The 19,274-nt window shown below is 39.0% G+C and overlaps 1 protein-coding gene across 2 annotated transcripts in view; it reads right to left on the reverse strand.

Moving 5' to 3' along the window:
* Positions 1–19,274, reverse strand: part of CCNY (cyclin Y) — a 129,341-nt gene that overhangs the window by 4,515 nt on the left and 105,552 nt on the right. For both annotated transcript variants that reach the window (XM_086741972.1, XM_086741973.1), the window contains 2 exons: positions 10,325–10,491; positions 4,122–4,284 (listed from right to left, as the gene is read on the reverse strand). In XM_086741972.1, coding sequence (XP_086598098.1) covers positions 4,122–4,284; positions 10,325–10,491 — 330 coding nt within the window. The remainder of the gene's footprint in view (positions 1–4,121; positions 4,285–10,324; positions 10,492–19,274) is intronic.

Below are 19,274 nucleotides of genomic sequence, written 5' to 3' on the forward strand. Positions count from 1 at the left end.
ACACACTGCTGTTCAAAGCAAACCTCTAAAACCTCCATCTAAAGATGCCTCTTCATCTCCAAATAATTTACAAAATTAAAATTTGGAGCCTATTTGGCAAGTTGGTGAGTGAACTTTAGCATAACATATGGGGAAAAAAGACAAAAGCATAAAATTGTAAATATTTATTATTGTCCTTCAGTCAAAATAAATTCAAATAGCTTATAAACATCTTTCTGTCATCTGGTATTTCTGTTGCTTTTATTGCTAGAAAAATAAACCAATTTTTGACAGCTGCAAGGGACCATTTCTCACATGAAACCAAAACATTCTTAAAAACAGCAACACTATTCAATCATGTGAAATTTTGTTGGACTTGATTGTAATATCTAGATTAGTTAGAAAATACATACATATGCATTCCTCAATTATGTACAGGCACACAGAACTAGAAGTTGGCTCCTCTGCTGAGTTACATGACTCTAGATCAGACTTTGTCACTGGTGAAGGGGGCGGGTAAGGAGAAAGGAGAGGGGAGAAAGGCAGTAGAGCAGTATAAATTTTGGCTGCATGCACGTGTTTGTGCAGAGCAGGAGAGCAGCAAGGCTGGCTACAGCTTCACTGCTGGGAATGCACGAAGACACGCAACGTCGAGTGCTGCAACGCCCCTCAAAAATGGACAAACCAGAGATAACTTAGCAGGGACACACAGAACTAAGTCTGGAAGGGATATATATAAAGAAAACGTAAAAAAAAAAAAAAAAAAAAAAAATCACTAGAAAAACTAGAAGTTATAGTGATGGAGGTTCTCCTTAATTTGTGGAGAATGAAAAGAAGAGCAATCTGGCTACTCCTGACAAAAAAAAAGCAGGGGAGTTTTGCTCTCCCTTCATTGCGTGGCTAAGAGGGTTCTGAACATACAAACCACACAAGATTGCAATCAATCACTGCGACAGTGGGAAGCTGGAGGGATATAAAGACACTTCTCTACTTGTAACTTACATCTTTTTCTCCTCTTTTTTGTCTGTTTGATCTATAGTACTGTACCTCTTTAGGGTCAAGAAAATACAGCACATAGTTCCAAGGGTTTGAACCATGAGCTCATGCACTCTCCTAATAATAAAAAGCTCAGACAACACAGAATCAGTTAAATTGGGAGTGCACTAACGAACGCTCTTACAAAATCCAGCCTCGAAACGGGCACAGTGCTAAGATCACAAGCAGAAATGGGGTAGGCACATTTTGTGGACTTACTCCAAAGAGCAGAATGTGACCCATATTTAGCTCAGCACACGGGAGAATAACCAGGTGCAAGAGTAGGAAATTACAAAATAGTGGATCAAGGTTGGATATTCAATAACCTCCTTGGCAGAAAATCTCCCCTATTAGAAAACAGTTTCTCAGGAGAAGCAAAGGAAGCCTTGACATTTGACATAATTAAAAGGAAGGAGAAAACACACTACCACATATGCTGGTTGGAACAAACAGCACCGGCAGGCAGGCAGACTGGATGATCTCATGAAAGGTTAATTGCCATTTTTAACTTGCATGATTCCATGTAACAGAAAAAAAAAAAAAAAAAAAAAAAAAAAAAAAAGAGGGGCTTCTAGGTACTAGGTGAACCGGTATAACAAATTCAGGATACTTCTAGGCCATAGGCTGGTGAAAAGCAAGAAAAAAATTAATTTAGTCATTTAAAAGACAAAGCTGCTTCTTAAATGCCAATTGTGGGAACATTAAATAAGGAAAAACATCCACTGCAGATGGTCCAGAAAGTGATGTCATTTTTAACAGTACTATAACCTCTTATAACACCTCAAAGCTGATGGACCTTGTCCAGCATTTCCATTTCATGAGGAACAGCATTTACTAGCCTTGTCCTTGGTTGTCTTGGGGTTTTGTTTTTTCATCACAGGTATGTCAACCTCATGATATTTCTAAAACAGCAATGCAAATTCTGCCATGCCAGATCTAATACTCCTGCTTTAGATACATAAAATAGCTTGAAAACACAAAACTAGCAAAAATGTTTAATAATATAACCATTTCTCTATGCAAGACCTTTTGTCATCCCAATTGTCAGTAAATAAATTGTTTTAAATCTTTGGACTGAGCAAGGTCCTTTCAGTTTACCAGAGAAGGCAAATCCTTCCTCTGCATGTGTACGTTCGCCATGAGTCTGTTGCCTTTCAACACAGACTGCAGCTTTTCTCTCAGTATCAAAAATATCACAGCCTGTGTGGTACTACATTTACTCCACTTGACAATCCAGGCAACTATTTTACAAACAGAGAACTCTGGGCTGAACAGCACATGAGAGACCTAGAGAAGTGCTGCAAATGCATTTTGATAACTCTTGGCCAGTGAAATGCTTAACTGTGCTCAAGGAACTAGGCTATAAATTATGCTGCCAGGTAGTTTCAAGGGCACACTAATGACAACCAAGTATTGCTAAGGAGCAAGGCAGTTCCCATCAGCTCCCTTCCTTCTGGCTACAGAACAGAGGCAAGGAGCTGGTAGACCAAGTTGGTTTCACAGCAGATACTCTTCCTCTTCCCTGGAGACACCCTCTTTGGCTAGCAGGGTTACTTTACATCCAACTTGTGCTAGGAGCACAAAGCATCCCCAACATGGGAGATTTTTTAATAATAGGGATTTATTTTAAAAAGTATTATATTATTTCTTTTTAAATATGCCGTCTCTTTAGTTAGTACAGAAGAACCACCAGTATTCTCTGGGTATTTACAGTCATTTCCTACTTTCTTCTCTTTCAAGATTTTAAGAGCTACTGCTGTTACTTTCATTTGTAACGTGCTGTTATACATTGTGTGTGGTACAGACTAACAGTGTTAGAAAACATTGTGTACTAAATATTGTGTATCTTCAAAAAGTAATTAACTCAATTTTTGAGATATGTAATGGCACTTAGTATCAGAACCTAGCATCTAATAACTTAGTAAACTACCTCTTTTCATTTAAGATTACAATCTCAATGAATTTTCACATTTTTAAATTCTGAGCAGAACGGCATCAGAATTTGCATTAGAAACAAAATCTGATGCAAATTTACATCACACTCCATACACAGAATTAAGTAACACTCTTAATAGAGCTATCTGCAAAACACATAAAGAATAAGAAATACAACTTTAGTGAATCTGCTTTGATTCTTTCTCCACCGCTTTCTGTTCTCATTACAGTCATGAACAAGTTAATTAATCTTCCCACGCACCATTTCCCTCCACAAAAAACTTCCATAGTACTGCCTGCCTGTTTTACAGCAGCACTAGGGGTTTCAGAACACGCAAAGCTCACTCTAACACACAGACAAGCTCTAGTGCAAAGCTGTTACACAATTAAAGACACGCAATGGTTAAAGCAGTTAACATCTAATGACAAATTTCAAAATTAGTAACAAAATGTATACACACTCATGCAATAATGTCCTTACTTGAAAAAAAAAATTGTATCAGAAAGTTCGAGAAAAATAGATTCCAGTCTTGCTAAGTGCCCACAATTGTCAGATGATTTTAAATTCCTCCTGTGCCTGTGGAAATTCATAATGCCTGGCATTTCACAGGTCCAGACCATCTGACATAATTCTTTCCACACATGGTATATTCAGGTCTCATAAGCATTCACAATTTATTCACTAAAGATGTGTGCTCATTTCTGTTTTCCCCTTACTGAAGGAAACACCGCAGCAGGTAACAGACTTGGATGTGAAGTAGAGCAGTAGCAGATAAGCACATGGAATGGTTATTGTCAGCAATACTTAATAATATTCTGTCCTTCAGGTGGATAATCAGTTTTTAAAAACTAAACGAACGCACAAAACCAGACTGTGAACAGGGTAACTGTAGAATTTGTGGGTACTTTGGTACTTTCACAAGGCCAATTCAGGCAACTGGAACTGAAGAAAAAAAAGGAAAGCAAGACAAGGTATGAAGCAAATAGAGCCAAAAAGCTGTCCCACATCCACAAATACCTAAAGCACAAACAAAAAAATTATGGAAATTGGGGCACATAATATCCTAACACCTGATGGGAATATTTGGGATGGGAGAAGGGAAATATAATGCAAAAATTCCAAATCCCCATATGTATTCAACTCCAAGCAATCTAAAAAGAAAGCCTCTTACCTCAAGTTTATATGCCCTGTCTCTGCTGAGGGGCTCCAAAGGAAAACTCAGGTTATTCGCTTCTGCCAGGGAACGCAAATCAAAATAATACTTGGCATAAACACTGGAGGGAACATTAATATTGAACTGCAACAGCTCAAGAAACTGGCGTTCCAGCTCATTCCTGTAGAAAGAAGATAAATGTGAAAACAGATTTCAGCCTGTGCATACTGAATGTAATTTATTTTAAATTGCAAATGGTATAAACCAAGTTTATTTCTTATTCTTGCCAGATGCAATTACCCTAACCTAAGGTTTCACCTAGTCTACCAAGTTCCGTCGGCATACGTATGGCCAAGGAGAAATATAATAGATGCTGCACCTTGCAGCTGCTACTGCGATGCAAATCAAACCCAGACACAAACTTCTGCTGACTGAAGGGCACCTTGATCAGTTTAGCTGATACAAACTGGCAAAGAAAAAAGCTAGCAGGAACAAAAATGTTCTTGCAGCTGCTGCCGTAGCTCCACTAGGTGGATCTGCACACACAGCGACGCGAGCTCAACGCGCAGACACGTCCTGAGCGGGTCAGGCACCTCTCAAACGCTGCAAATCACTCCAACACTTAAATTCTGGAGAGCTTATTTACTCTCTTCAGTCCTTCATAATCAATCACATAACACTAGTCATGGGAAACCAGAATTTTTCAGCATACTGTCTTATTTTTCTTTATGAAGAGAATGGAGCAATTTTTCCCTAGGATATGCAACCAAAACTCACAGTGGTGATCATTTGTTTTTCAGTACCTAAACCAAATGTCTTTGTCAAAATACCTGGTAGGAACAGAGGTTCTATTTGAGCTCCCACCTCGTGAAAACTTTGGTGTAGCAATACATTATTACCTACACCAGTATATTTTAAAGTATATTAAAAAATAAGCAAATCAACAGAATTAAGGACTGGAAATTTTAATAAATTGCATGGTAAGTAGACATCCTACAAAATACTTATGCAGGGACACAGGATATATCCAAAAGAGTGATTTCAAGACATGAGAAATAAAAAAATAAATGGGTAGTAAAAGTTGTACATGTCTGCTGAAGAGTACATGGACTGCACAGCTGTGTTACCAGCAGGTATTGACTGACTATGCTACTGCATTTAATTTACATTTTGACTGCAATGTCAGTGTGCGAGGAATGCGCAGGAAGCTGGCAATGGAACAGGAAGGATCTGAGGATAAGAAGAAAAAGCACTGGTATGGTAGTTTTTCAACACTGAATGATTTTTCTTCTTCTCACTCTTTACTCTTACATCATAATCACTGCCTTTCCTTACCTTCACACTCTTTCTGTCAAAATTCTATGTTTACATAATGATAAATATTAATGAACATTAAAAGACTATCTAGCTAGATATGGACTCTTTGGCATGAATTCGCACTGTTGAAGATTCTAGCTTTTAAACAATCCAAATTTTAAAAAAACATTTTAAGATGTCTATCAATAAATCATAGAATCATAGAATGGTTAGGGTTGGAAGGGACCTTCAAAGGTCATCTAGTCCCTGCAAGGAGCAGGGACATCCCCCACTAGATTAGGTTGCTCAGAGCCTCATTCAACCTGGCCTTGAACGTTTCCAGGGATGGGGCATCCACCACCTCTCCGGGCAACCTGTTCCAGTGTTCTACAACTCGCATCGTAAAAAAATTTTTCCTAATTTCTAATCTAAATCTACCTCCCTCTATTTTAAAACCATTACCCCTCGTCCTATTGCAACAGGCCCTACTGAACAGCCTCTCCCCATCTTTCTTGTAGGCCCCCTTGAGGTACTGGAAGACCGCTATCAGGTCCCCCTGGAGCCTCCTCTTCTGCACGCTGAACAGCCCCAACTCTCTCAGCCTGTCCTCAGAGGAAAGGTGCTCCAGCCTTTCGTGGCCCTCTGGACCTTCTCCAGCTGGTCCACGTCCTTCTTATGTTGGGGGCTCCAGAACTGGACACAGTACTCCAGGTGGGATCTCACCAGGGCAGAGTAGAGGGGCAGAATCACCTCCCTCCACCTGCTGGCCACGCTCCTCTTGATGCAGCCCAGGATGCGGTTGGCCTTCTGGGCCGCAAGGGCGCATTGCCTGCTCATGTTGAGCGTCTCGTCCACCAGCACTCCCAAGTCCTTCTCCTCAGGGCTGCTCTCGATCCATTCTCCACCCAGCCTGTATTTGTGCCTGGGATTGCCGTGATCCATGTGCAGGACCTTGCACTTGGTTGAACTTCATGAGGTTGGCACGGGCCCACCTCTCCAGCCGGTCAAGGTCCCTCTGGATGGCATCCCTCTCTTCCAGCGTGTTGACGGCACCACACAGCTTGGTGTCATCGGCGAACTTGCTGAGGGGGCACTCTATCCCACTGTCCCTGTTGCTGACAAAGATGTTGAACAGGGCCGGGCCCAACATGGACCCCTGAGGGACGCCACTCGTGACTGGTCTCCACATGGACATTGAGCCGTTGACCACCACTCTGTGAGTCTGGCCATCCAGCCAACTCTTTATGCACTGAGTGGTCCATCCATCAAACCCATGCCTCTCTAGTTTAGAGAGAAGGATGTCATGTGGGACAGTGTCAAAAGCTGTGCACAAGTCCAGGTAGATGATATCCGTTGCTCGTCCCTTGTCCACCGATGCTGTCACCCCGTCATAGAAGGCCACCAAATTGGTCAGGCACGATCTGCCCTTGGTGAAACCATGTTGGCTGTCACCAACCACCTCCTTCCTCTCTATGTGCCTTAGCATGGTTTCCAGGAGAATCTGCTCCATGACCTTGCCAGGCACAGAGGTGAGGCTGACCGGCCTGTAGTTGCCCGGGTCTTTGTTGTATAAATACAGCAGATTATCTTTAAATGTCCTTTTATACTTCCAAGATTTTACTTTCTGCAAGCTAAGCCTAAAAGTCTATGTTAATGGACAATATAAAGCCTATTTTAATGAAGCAAGACATTGGCTATACCTCTTTGAAGAACAATACATAGCCTCAGATTCTTACTATCCCCTAGTTCCCAGATTTGAAGGTGAGACCAGCAGCCTAACTACAGTTGAGAAAGAACAAAAAAATACAGCTATTTCTTACTTGAACTAACATAATTTAACTAACCACCATATCCTTTTTCCCCCACACATCTACAGTAGGCTGCTTTAGCATATGCTTTCCCGTGGCTACTCCTCAAATTCACAGAAATTCAAGGTGATGCTCCACACATGACTACAGACACATACTGCAGTTCAGTCCTCGTTAGTTTCCAGGCACAGTTCAATGTACTGCTGGTGACTTACAAAACACTGAAAAGTTTGCATGATGTTTTGCAAGATACGCTTATGCTGAATGATTCACAGCAGTTGAAGACTTTGACCTAGAATTTTTCTGCCTTATTAATATAAACAATGAAAGCCTCCATCTTGTGTAGCGCTAGGCACTTCAAGATCATAACACTGTACTGTCCCAACTATTTGAAAAATAAGAAAGAAAAAAAAAAAAATCCACCACCCTTCTAGGGATAGGAGGAAAAAAAAAATTGGAAAAACTGTCAGGAGGAATATAAACATCAGGTTAACAAGCACCAAAACCTTTGTTGGGAGGATTCACAAGGAGCCCCAAACACAAAGCCCAGGAGCCTGATTACCAAGTACCATATAAAGAGCACAGGGTCCCCAAAGGCTTCTGGCTTTGCAGTTTATCAGAATTCTGAAATCTTTAAGAAAAGGTTAAGAAGCTAAAAACTTTGAGGACAAGAACTCATCACAGCCTGGCGTAGGGAACGTGCAGTGCAGAAAATGCCGATGTTAGCACAAGAACACAGGTCTGCCAGTGAGTAACTGTGTTATATAGCTCAAGTGCAACTTCTAACAGCAGCACCATCATATGCGTTTGTCAAAACCGATAATCTCTTTTTAGAATCATAGAATGGTTAGGGTTGGAAGGGACCTTCAAAGGTCATCTAGTCCAACCCCCCTGCAAGGAGCAGGGACATCCCTGACTAGATCAGGTTTTTGTTTCCTTTTACATCATCACAGTATGAATTATCACCTGCCTTCAAAAAAAGCCCTGAGAATCAACAATTTCAAACCTCATATTTACCACCATTCCTGATTAATACTGTTGTAGGGCACAGTCAAACCTGTCAGTCTGCTTCAAGCTGCTCAGCTCTCTACTTCAGCTCGTGTCCCAGCTTCAGAAATGCTTTAAAAGCTTTCAGATTTGCCTTGAAGGGGGAGTGAATGGAGGGAGGCCCTTACTGCCACTGAATACCCAAAAGCATAAGAGAAGGATCAAGGGAAAAGTAGCTTACCAAAACCATTCAAGAAACACTCGAAACAGTCAAGGAACCATTATTAAACTGTACTGCATGAAATAATATTGCACACAGAAATGTGAAGGGCTTGATTTTAGCTTCTTGTCGCCCCTACCCTCTCTTTTATTTTGGAAATCTCATTCTGTCTGTGTTATGTTGGAAAGGAAGTATCATCAACCATCCTTAAAGTAGCTTATAAATTCTAAAACAGATACTGAAATGGCATTGTGTGCTATTTATTTCCCACCTCTATTTTGAAATGACAGTTTTCCCCAAACCGAATGAAAGTACCTACAGCGTATCACAGCAATGCAAGCTTTGTGTTTTTCACTTTGCCTCAGGAAGAAAACCACATCTTATTACAAATCGCTTGTTAATACAGATTTAGAGATAACTTTCCTAATACTTCAGCAATGACAGCTACTCACAATTTATAAGTCTTATCTAGCAGTGTATGAGCATGCTTAATTTAAAGCAATCAGCTAACTCCTAACATTCAACTTTTCCCTTACAGATAATTTTTCTACCAGCTACAAATCTGACAAATAGCAAACTATTAAAATAAATTAGGGCTGCTTTAGCAAAAACACTTGGCCTTTCACTGCTTTGAGACTGCAAACTGAGATTCAAAAACCATTCTGTCTGTATAAACATTTATTCTCATCTCTTCCCTCTTCCCAGAGAGCTTATCCACAACAAACTCTCTTCAGTGGCTGTGATCCTGACTCAAGTGATTTAAAGCAGAGACAAGTCTATATACTTCTAATTACAGATATTTAGCTCTTCTTAAAATAGCTCTGAAACACACAGATACTGTACCAAACCACCTTTTAAATAATTTTATTGTTATTAGTTCTTATTAAAAAAGAGGTGTACCAGTAGACTGAAAAAGTCACTCTCCAAATACACGAGCTGCAGTGGCCTGTTGAAGCATCCGCACCCCCACCCCCAGCACCATCCCAGTGCCAATTCCAACTGCAGCTCTTCCAGTACCGCTCTCGTACGCATGCCAGCTCAGGTCAGGGCCCCTCGGAAAGCGCGCATGGTATGTGACTCAGCCCTGAAGGCAGAGGTGATACGAACCCCAGGCACTTCAGCCAATGTGTAATACCTGCTAACCAACCAAACAAAAAAAGCACTCGACTGTTTAGTGAAATGAGCATTCACTGTAGTATTTGTAAACATTAAGATCTTAACTGTGTTTATTCTTATTACAGTTCCTTTTATCACTGTTGGAATATACTCTTAATACGACTCCGGAGTATCCAGCCAGACATCACAGCTCTCTATGCTGTTACAATACACACTGCTTTAAGAATACCGTCAGATTAAAAAAAATGGAAGAATGGAAATTTCTCTTTGCAAGTTAGAATACTAGATTTTTTAACAAATTGGAAATGCACTCAGCAAGATACAAGAGGAAAAAAAAAAAAAACCAAAAACCCCAAAGCACTGATTTTGCGTACTGGCAATAAACAGTTTGGGCGATCATCTAAGGGTGATTAGGATCACAACAATTTTTTTTCCTGCCTTACATGTTTGGTCTACTGTTTAGCAAAACAACAAATGTTGTTGAAATGAATATATGCAGGCTCACTGGAGGTGGGGTTTTTTGTCAAGTCATACATTTAAATATTCTGCAGGCCTGTTTTCATCACCATGCATGAACATTCAGTGGCGAAATACACTTCAACCAGAAAACAAAAATAATTCATGTCTTCTATGTAAGCAACTGTCAAGAAGACTTCTTGTCGTCTATCAGCATCCACCATGTTTAGATACAAAGCAGATATACAAACTTCATACAATTTACGAGAAAACTTCCTGTCTCCCTCATACACACAGATCTTGGCAGTCATTGACAAAGATAAATATGCTGAACTCACATGTCTTCGACCGTGATATCTTTCAAGATCTGGCAGTAATCCACGTTCCACACTGCCTGGTCGTCCCAAACTTTGGATGCCAGTAGAATTGCACCCAGTACAATTCGCTTCCAGTTTGCTGGACAAATATCTATCTCTGCATAAGTTAAAAGTCTTTCAAGATATACCTGTGGAAACACATTAAAATCAAGAGTTAATCTATTTTGATATCAAGTAGAAATTAAAAAGAAAACTATTCTCATGAACACATTCTTGCAATTTTAAAACTGTAACCTCCTCTCAAGAAGATTATTTTATAAAAGTTGTGGGTTTAAATACATACATTTATGCCAAGCTCAAGACTGCAAGACTGGATGTAATAAACTTGTATTTTAGTTGGCCTTTGCCTTCTGATCATAGTACCAGAAACAAAACTGTTATTTTTCTATCTGTAACTGTTGGTAATACAGTTACATGTTGGAATGAGTTCAAATGATAGCTTAAACAAATTATTCAAATACTAATGTAAATAAATAAAATGCTAATTACTAATGAGGAAGGCAAGGATATGCTTCCAATAGTAGTTACTAGCTATCATACAAACAACTACAGTTGTAATTTATGGGCAATCAGTTATGAGATACAGCATCACGTCATGCCGGGCCCTCCTGTGTGAAAAGGCTCTGCAGGCACCTATAGGATGGACGGAGAAACAGCTACCGCAGAAACAGCACACTGAACAGAGAGGAAAGTACAAAAAAATGTGAACACGTGTACACAGATATTCAGTGCGCAAAATTAAGCGTCACACACTTTGTGGTATAAACACCATACTGAGCAAGAAAATCATGGGAAAAAATACAAAACACACAGTATTAGACAACTTTTGTTCAAAGTGGCCACCACAAAATTCTTTACTTCCTATTCTTACTGAAGGAAAATAAAACTTGAGTTACAGTGTTTGTAATGGTCACTAATACAGTCATATTACAATGAATTCATGCACAAAAAGTAGAATTTTTTCTCTCCTCAACAGATCACCTCTCCCAAGCAACAGATTCCTCAGTTCACTGTGAGGTTGTTTCAAACAGGTTTGACAGCACTCTTCTGGCAATGATTTAAGGAAAGTCAGATGCAGTCATTCATTAAGTTAGTAAATTCTGTTCTGACTCAGAAACTGATTTTTTTTTACTGCCTTCACTATCATCAAGCAAAAGAACTTGTTCTGCAGTTCTGTTTCTCACCCGTGGAACAATTTTCTGTGCATGAAGGAACAGAACTTGAAACTGGAAAAGCTTCAACATGACAACACAGACACACATTAAAATCAACAATTAGTCCTGATATGCTACTCTATAAAAACCCAGGTTAGCATTTATTGAAGAATAACCTGTTCTTTGTATTTTGTAATACAAGTGAATCTCTCTTCACTGCATTAAGACAAAAAGTGATCAGGTGGTTATTTAGGTTGCTAGTACTCTTAAAATAGTCTACATGGACTAATAGAAACTAGCAGGAGTTTTATGAGACACTCTGATGAAAGTACAACACACACACAAAAAATATTATGTAAAAAGTTAAAGACCTTTGGCTTTCTCACTCCACAAAGGGTTCCCTATTTTTCTTGTAGTAATGAGGAATTAACCTTAATCTTGTTTTAGACACTTTGTTAAACTCATCAATAAACTATGTCATTAGGCATAAAAAACAGGCACAATAAACAGTCAAAAATCTCTGCGAAAAGCATGAGACCTCACAGATGAAATTGTTGATTTTTCAGGTTTTTTTTCTTAAAAAATAAGAAATGTATAGGTAGCAAGATATCAAAAAACTAAATCTGAATTGTTTAGGAGGCAAGATGCCAGCCATTTCTTCTTTAGCTATGATCTGCACCTGCCTTCCATCCTAATGCTGAAGAAAACTATAACATTATCTTACAATACTGTAAAACAAACCATCACTAATTGTTAGAAAAATTATTTTCCTTCATAAGGAAGGCAAAACACTATTTAACCACAAAATTACAAATTCCAAATTATGTGTCAAGCCCATTGTTAAAAATAAGAGGTTTGAGAATTTAGTTACAGCATCACTATGAGAAGATTTTGATGTATAAAACTTGGTATTGGGAGACCACAGAAATACAAAGCTCAGTAAAAAGATGGCACATGGATCTCAGCAGTCTCAATTACAAAATTAACTTAATTTGCTTTACATCAGTGCTGAATTTGATCCTTTCCTGTTAATTAAAACCTCTTAAATTTCAACTTCCCAGATGCAGTTTTAGCAGATTTGGAATGAATACTCTGCATCTATAGATACAGAAAGCATACAAAAATCAGAAAATAGTATTTTTTGCTTATGCATAGCTCTAGCTCAGAAAGAGAGAAAAAAAAAATTAAAAAAAACCCCAAAACCAAGTAAGAGTTCTGCTGTGGGCTCAAACTCAAAGGCATTCAGAGAATAAAAAGTAAATGGATAAGAACAGATAAGAATGACATTGCAAGGAAAGACATAAAAGAGAGTAATTCATAACAGATAAACTTACACCTTGAGTAGATCAACTTACACCTAAGTAAAAAAGGACCTAAGTAAAAACTTGCTCCTACTTTCCCACCAGCACATACTACAGAAATCAGCTTTAAAAATTAAATAGGAGCTTGATAAGATATTATTCTTATACCACCTTCATTACCATAATTGAGCACCTTCCAATAGCACATTGAAGCATACGAATAATCGCTCTTGAGTCCTTGGTGGTAACTTGGGCTTAACTCCAGACAGACTGTTTGCTGGAGTGAGGCTCTGTATCAGCCTCCAATAAAACTGAAGATGATAAATACCTCACCAGGAGAAAGGTGCAGAGTGCGGCTTCTGGCTCCTTTCTTAAAAATGCCTTAAAAGAGAGCATTTTGTTTTGTTCATCTGCTGTTGCCTCGCTGACTCAGTCTTGGGTTTTAACTTTATGTATTGAAGTAAGAGAAGACAGAAAAAGAACAAGACTTCTTGCAGCAAACATTTGTAAAAGTTTATCAAGGTCCTCGGCTGATGTGGGAATTCACTGTAATCTGACTTGTCTCCCAAAGATATGCCTATGCTGTCACATTTGTGTACTGCTACAACTTTCAGCCAAACCCACTCTGTTACACACACAGTCTTTGTTCTAGCTCTCTCCAGCTCTAGATTGGAGAGACCCAGGTGACTCAGGCAGACAGTGAAATTTAGGCGGAGGAAAGGCTGGTACATACTTGAACCCTACTGATGCAGAGTATCCCCATCAGCCGATTGAGTTCTGTCTCCTATACAAATATGAGAAAGTCCATTATTTCTGACAAATGGAACTCTCTACCTCTGTTTTCTTCTCAAAGCATTTCAATATATTAGGCCCAGGCCATTGTAACAGCCCAAGCACCAAGATTTTTACTTTGACGGGACATCAGAGTGAAAAGGAGAGGAAAAGTCTGCAATGTGCTCAGCAGCCTACACTGCCGAAGAGGGATGCTCCTGGTTGCTGCAAAGATGTGCTGAATCAGCACAGACTTTCGGAGAAGGGCCAGGTGGCTCTCAGCCCGTTTGAAGAGGAAGGCTGGTGGGTGGTTAGGCACTATGCTACTCATCCCAAACAAACTCATGGCTGGTGGGAGAATACCACCTGCTTCTGCTGGCAAAAGCAAGAAAGTCTTCCCACATGCAGGCAGGCATGCTCCACTTCATTTAAAAAAAAAAAAAACCTAAAAATTTAAAATAACTGAAAATGTTGACCCTGAAATGGTAAATGTGGCACATGGAAATGCCATTTGTATGCAATTATGTCTATACACTGAATAGTGTCTTCAACACAGGGGTCGTTTTCTTGAATATGGGTTTTGTATCAAACAGACTTGAGATTCTGTGTGTGCTACGTGGTTCAGTATATTCATGTGTTGTAATGAATTTCACTGCCTTAATTTTCAAAAGCAAAACTTTCTACACTTTCTTTAGGACTAACTGCTGTAAAGTCATATGATAAATCTGCATTTTAAAAGCTCGCTGTAGAAAAAAATATCGTAGTTCACATCTCAGAATGCTGGAAGAAATTTACTTATATGTCAAGACACCAAAATATGCAGAAAAAACAATGTGAGAAATACTTTTTTTTCCTTTTAAACAAAAGTCTGAAAACCTCAACTCCTCTGGATGATGTCAGCAGGTATTCCTTTATAGATCCAGAACTAATAAAAGAGAAAATGATCTTTTAGTATCTAGAAGATATAAGTTAAAATAAATGCCATGATTTGCGTCCACTCACTTCTAATAGCTGAATTAATACTTATGAATGGAACAAAAGATTAAAAGCCGCTATACCAATGTTACTTCTCTTCTATTTAATTCATCATTTGTAGTGCATCTTACAAAATTAAGTTTTTGTTGCAAAACTTCTGAGCGCTTTTCTACTAAATATTCAAAAGCTGAATTCCAAAAAGACAACAGATTTATTCTGCCTTAATTCAACATCTAGCTCTCCTCAAACACTTCAACAGCGTCCAAGAGCCATCTTCATCACACCTATCATCACCTGCTCAGTTCTATGACTGTATGTTTATAGATTTTTACATAATGATAACAAGACTATTTAAATAAAAGATTAAAGTTACTGACGTGACATTAGCAGAAGCCATTGGTGGCTTCAGTCAAACAACATACCATTCTGAATTTTTCCCAGCTTGCAAACAACAAGTATAGCTCAGTGTTAATACCAACACCACTACAATCCTCAAAACACATTTGTACCATAATTCAATTCCTAGCTAAAATGAAAATGCAGTTCCGATCTGGAAAATATGAATGGACATTGGGCCATCAACACATTTTTATTTACAAACTCAATTCCTTGGAGTCTGATGCCTCCATTATTAGTCTACTGTGTTCCGGAATGAACCACCTCGTTTTATACAACTGTCAGTCTAACAAGCTTTGATGGACAACACTTGCACCTCATTGGAGACATTTTAATAACTTGAGCCCACTTCAGAAGACACACTGCACAGAGTTAAGATTTCAGAAGAGCAATATTGGATTATTATTTTCCATCTCTTCCCACAGACTCACATCACAATTTTGCAATGACTGACCTTTACACTTGAAATACCAGCAAATTATTATTTAATCATAAGTGAAACGAATTAGGTGATTTGCCTTTGTCAAGAATTCATTTATCTGAATTAAAAAGAATTTAGTTCTATTAATTAAATAAAATTACAACTCCGTGGGTATAGATAATCCCAAATTGGCTTTGAGTTCAGTGCACTCTGGCAAAGTTCATTAGCTTAGATGCAGCACCACAGGAATGTAGTTAAATGGCTTCCAAAGCCATTTCAAGTCCAGTAGAGGTACAGAACTGATTTATTTCACATATCTTGAGCTTATAAACCCACCAGACCAAAAACAACTCCATGCTGAGCTGGTTTGGATGCCTCTGGTCAGGACCTGAACTTGCAATAGCATTTAGCCATTCACTATCACCATTAGTCTTGGGGGCTTTTTTTTATCCAGACACGGAACTGCAACACAGCACGAGGCTAACCAGATGGGCACCAGCATCCCAGCTCCAGCAATGCTGCTCCAGCAGGACTATGCTGACTGATCCCCAGGGTGAATATTTGCAAATGGGGGAATTTATCCTGAACCTCCCAAGTGTCTGATAGTAACCACTGCATCGAATGTTGTCCCAGTTATCTAGGATGTCCTGCTCCTGATGATCCTGGGCAGCAGAGAGCCGGTTACATTCCAATTAACAGAACATAAATCCGTTTAAAGAAACTGAAAACTAAAGATAGCACTGAATAGGTTGTTTTAATTAGTGCGAAACAGCATCTCATTTTTTCCACCTCAGAGGACATTGTAACATACTTTGTATATTATATAATACTCTGAAGTAGAAAGAAATGTTAAAATACTGGAGGAGGTTTATTTCCTCAATTTTTTCCTCTACAGAAGGATATATACCAGATATGAAAGTGTCAAATAATTTAATTTCAATATTTCATAATCCAAAGGAACACTCAAATTTTATTAAAATCTTACTATGGGGTCCTTGTACAAGTTTTGTTTCTCTTTGTTACTTCATTTTGAAGGTATTCAACATTAACCTCCAATATCCCACTAATACCTCTTATCACACTGGAGTTGCAGTCTAAGCACCCAAAATACCGTAATTCTTTTTTTAGGTTTCCCTAAAGCAATACAGCAGGTTTTTCTACAGAAGCTATGAAATTTCTATCCTTGGAGAAATTCAGAACTCAACTGATCAGGCCCCTGATCAGCCTGATCCAGCTGGCAGGCCCCTGATCAGCCTGATCCAGCTGGTTGTGCTTTGTGCAGCGGCCAGACCAGACATGACCTCCAGAGGTCCCTTCCGACCTAAATTATTCTGTGATTAGATCTGTCTGCAGTAGTAGAGTTTCCTGTGGTGCAACACAGAGAGGTCAGAAGTTGTGCACTGCCTCCACGGAGGCTGAGTGGGAGTCTCAGCACAATAAAGAAAGAGGCAATTACCAAGGAATGTCACTGACATTACTAGAATAATTCTGAATTTTGAGGTAGCAGCAAGAGCAAAGCATTATCTTTTCTTACACTGTTTTTATATAGCTTTATGTCAAATTCTACTCTATATTTTATGCATAAAACTTTACTGGCTTTAATTATTTCTCACTTGACTTACACTGACAGAAAGGAGACAATGTTTTTAGTATTTTAATTACCGTAATTGAGAATCTACAAATGAACATGTATTTGTAAAAACCTGATTCCCTCCCTCTCCCATTTAAACTCCACGTGAACTCAGTAGGTAACTCACATTTTAAGTTGCAGGAGCACAGAACAACTAACAAAGACAGTTTCCATCCCAACACATCACGAAGAAATGTACAGTCCTCTCTCTTTAATGAGAAAACTTCAGTGTGTCACACGCCTTGAAATGAAAAAGATATTTCTATGGAAAGTTATAATTGGAAGTGCATCCCATATAGGCAAATTACATCTCTAATACAATCACTAAATTGCCATATGCTCTGCTCTAAGAAATCAGCCAGTTCCCTACCACGACTCTCCAGAAATAACTGTGCTTTGCAATTACCCAGCTGGTCATTATAAATGTTCCACAAAGGTCTGGTGCCATCCATTTGGTGGAAAAGGACATAACATCACCATAGTCCTTGCAAATTAATAATTTTTTTTATTTTTGAGAACAAATGTTGAAAAAAGAATAACAAATGCAGTCACAAAACTCTGAAAATGTGAAGTACCATTGTAGATATTGATAGGTACCATTGTAGATATTGATAGGTAACACTAATGGAACTGAGAGAAAAGACACACATCTCCAGGTTTGCCCCTAATTTACTCATTTTAACACAAAGATTATAATACATACAAAATGCACTCAAACTATTAGGCAACATCAACTTTCCATTCTGAAACTGAGATCAGTATTCATCCCTTGCCCACACAGAAGCCATTAGAGATACACCAGGAAACAGACATCCATTTTTTGACTGAATGTCCTCTTCCCTTGGGGATTTTAAAAAAAATTCCCTCCCAACTCCTAGCCTGAATGTTCTCTTTTTATGAAGTGTATATCCCAGCAGGCCTAAAGCAAGACTTGATTAAGAGACATATAGGTACTAAACAATAATCATTTATGTGTTGTATCTTAGATGGTAGTCAAGAGTTGAGAACAGCCTTAAAACCAGGGACCAGAATCTGGGTTTTCTGCTCCTGTCAGTGCCCAGAGCACAGGTACAAAGCTCCTGTTCCTCCTGGCCTTCTCCAGAGCATATCCTGACACATGGCCAGCTGACAAGGGGCTCGGGATTCACAACACTGCTGGAGAGACCTTCTCTCTAGGCAGGAGACCTTCTGCAGATGTGGCATAGTGGTGGGCTTTGGCCATCTCCCAGAGAATGCTTGAAGCCCAGGACAAAGGTGGCCACTGACAAGACTGGCTACAAACAACTCTTCTTATGGGTTTCTTAGATGAGGCAAAGCCCAGCTTCAACGCTTTGCCTTGCTCACCCAACCGCACTCACGACCCCTTACAGTCACTGGACGGAGAGCAACAGCATCAAACTGGGCAATAAACAGTACTTTGCATTGGACTCTGAGGTTCTCAGAGGAACCTGCACCTTCCATTAGCGGTATAAGGTTCAGTAGTTATACTGGGCCAGTTGAAAAGGACCGCTGCTGCAGATCAAGTGTGTCTGTTTTTGTTTTATTTTAAACAAGTATCAGATTTTTAATACTTTAATTTAAATATAAAAAGGTCATTTATCAGCATTTAAAAGTAAAAATATCCCACTGAAAGGAAATCAATTAGAAGCTTTCTCCTTTCCTCCAAACACACAGAAAACAAAATTCTTCTCAAATCCTGTAATTTTCACAATACAGTTCAACAATATTCTCTCTATACGTAGTTGCTGAAAATGTGACTGAAGAGTACAGTAATAACTCAGGAACATCTGGTTGGATTAATTAAATCCCTGTCTTTCATAAGGAGAATTTATTCTTACGTACTTCAAATTTCAAATTTCCCAGTATCAAATCCCCTCAGTCACAGTATGAACTTTGTAAGACATTTCAAAAGCATGCTCCCCTGAACTTCACAGAAGTAATTCAGCTCATGGACTGTACACATTTACATATCCCTGTGTCTGACCAGTCAATAGCATACAGACCCAGAATATTTGCAAATGCAAAATGTATCCTCTTTGAAACGACTATGGACACTGAAGTATATTAGGAGCATTTGATTTGGCCTATTTACACAAAACCCAAAGTTATGCCAAGGCAAACCAGAAAACTTGGACCGTTCTCCTCTCCAGGTCTACTTAACAGGGTTGTTTTCTTTTTACAGAACAAAAGAAGAAAGCATAAATATTTAATTCTTATGACATGCAAACACTGTATTGTTTTCCTGTTGGTACGGATAACACTT

The sequence above is a fragment of the Chlamydotis macqueenii genome, chromosome 2 (assembly GCF_036417535.1).
Source record: "Chlamydotis macqueenii isolate bChlMac1 chromosome 2, bChlMac1.mat, whole genome shotgun sequence".
NCBI lineage: Eukaryota > Metazoa > Chordata > Aves > Otidiformes > Otididae > Chlamydotis > Chlamydotis macqueenii.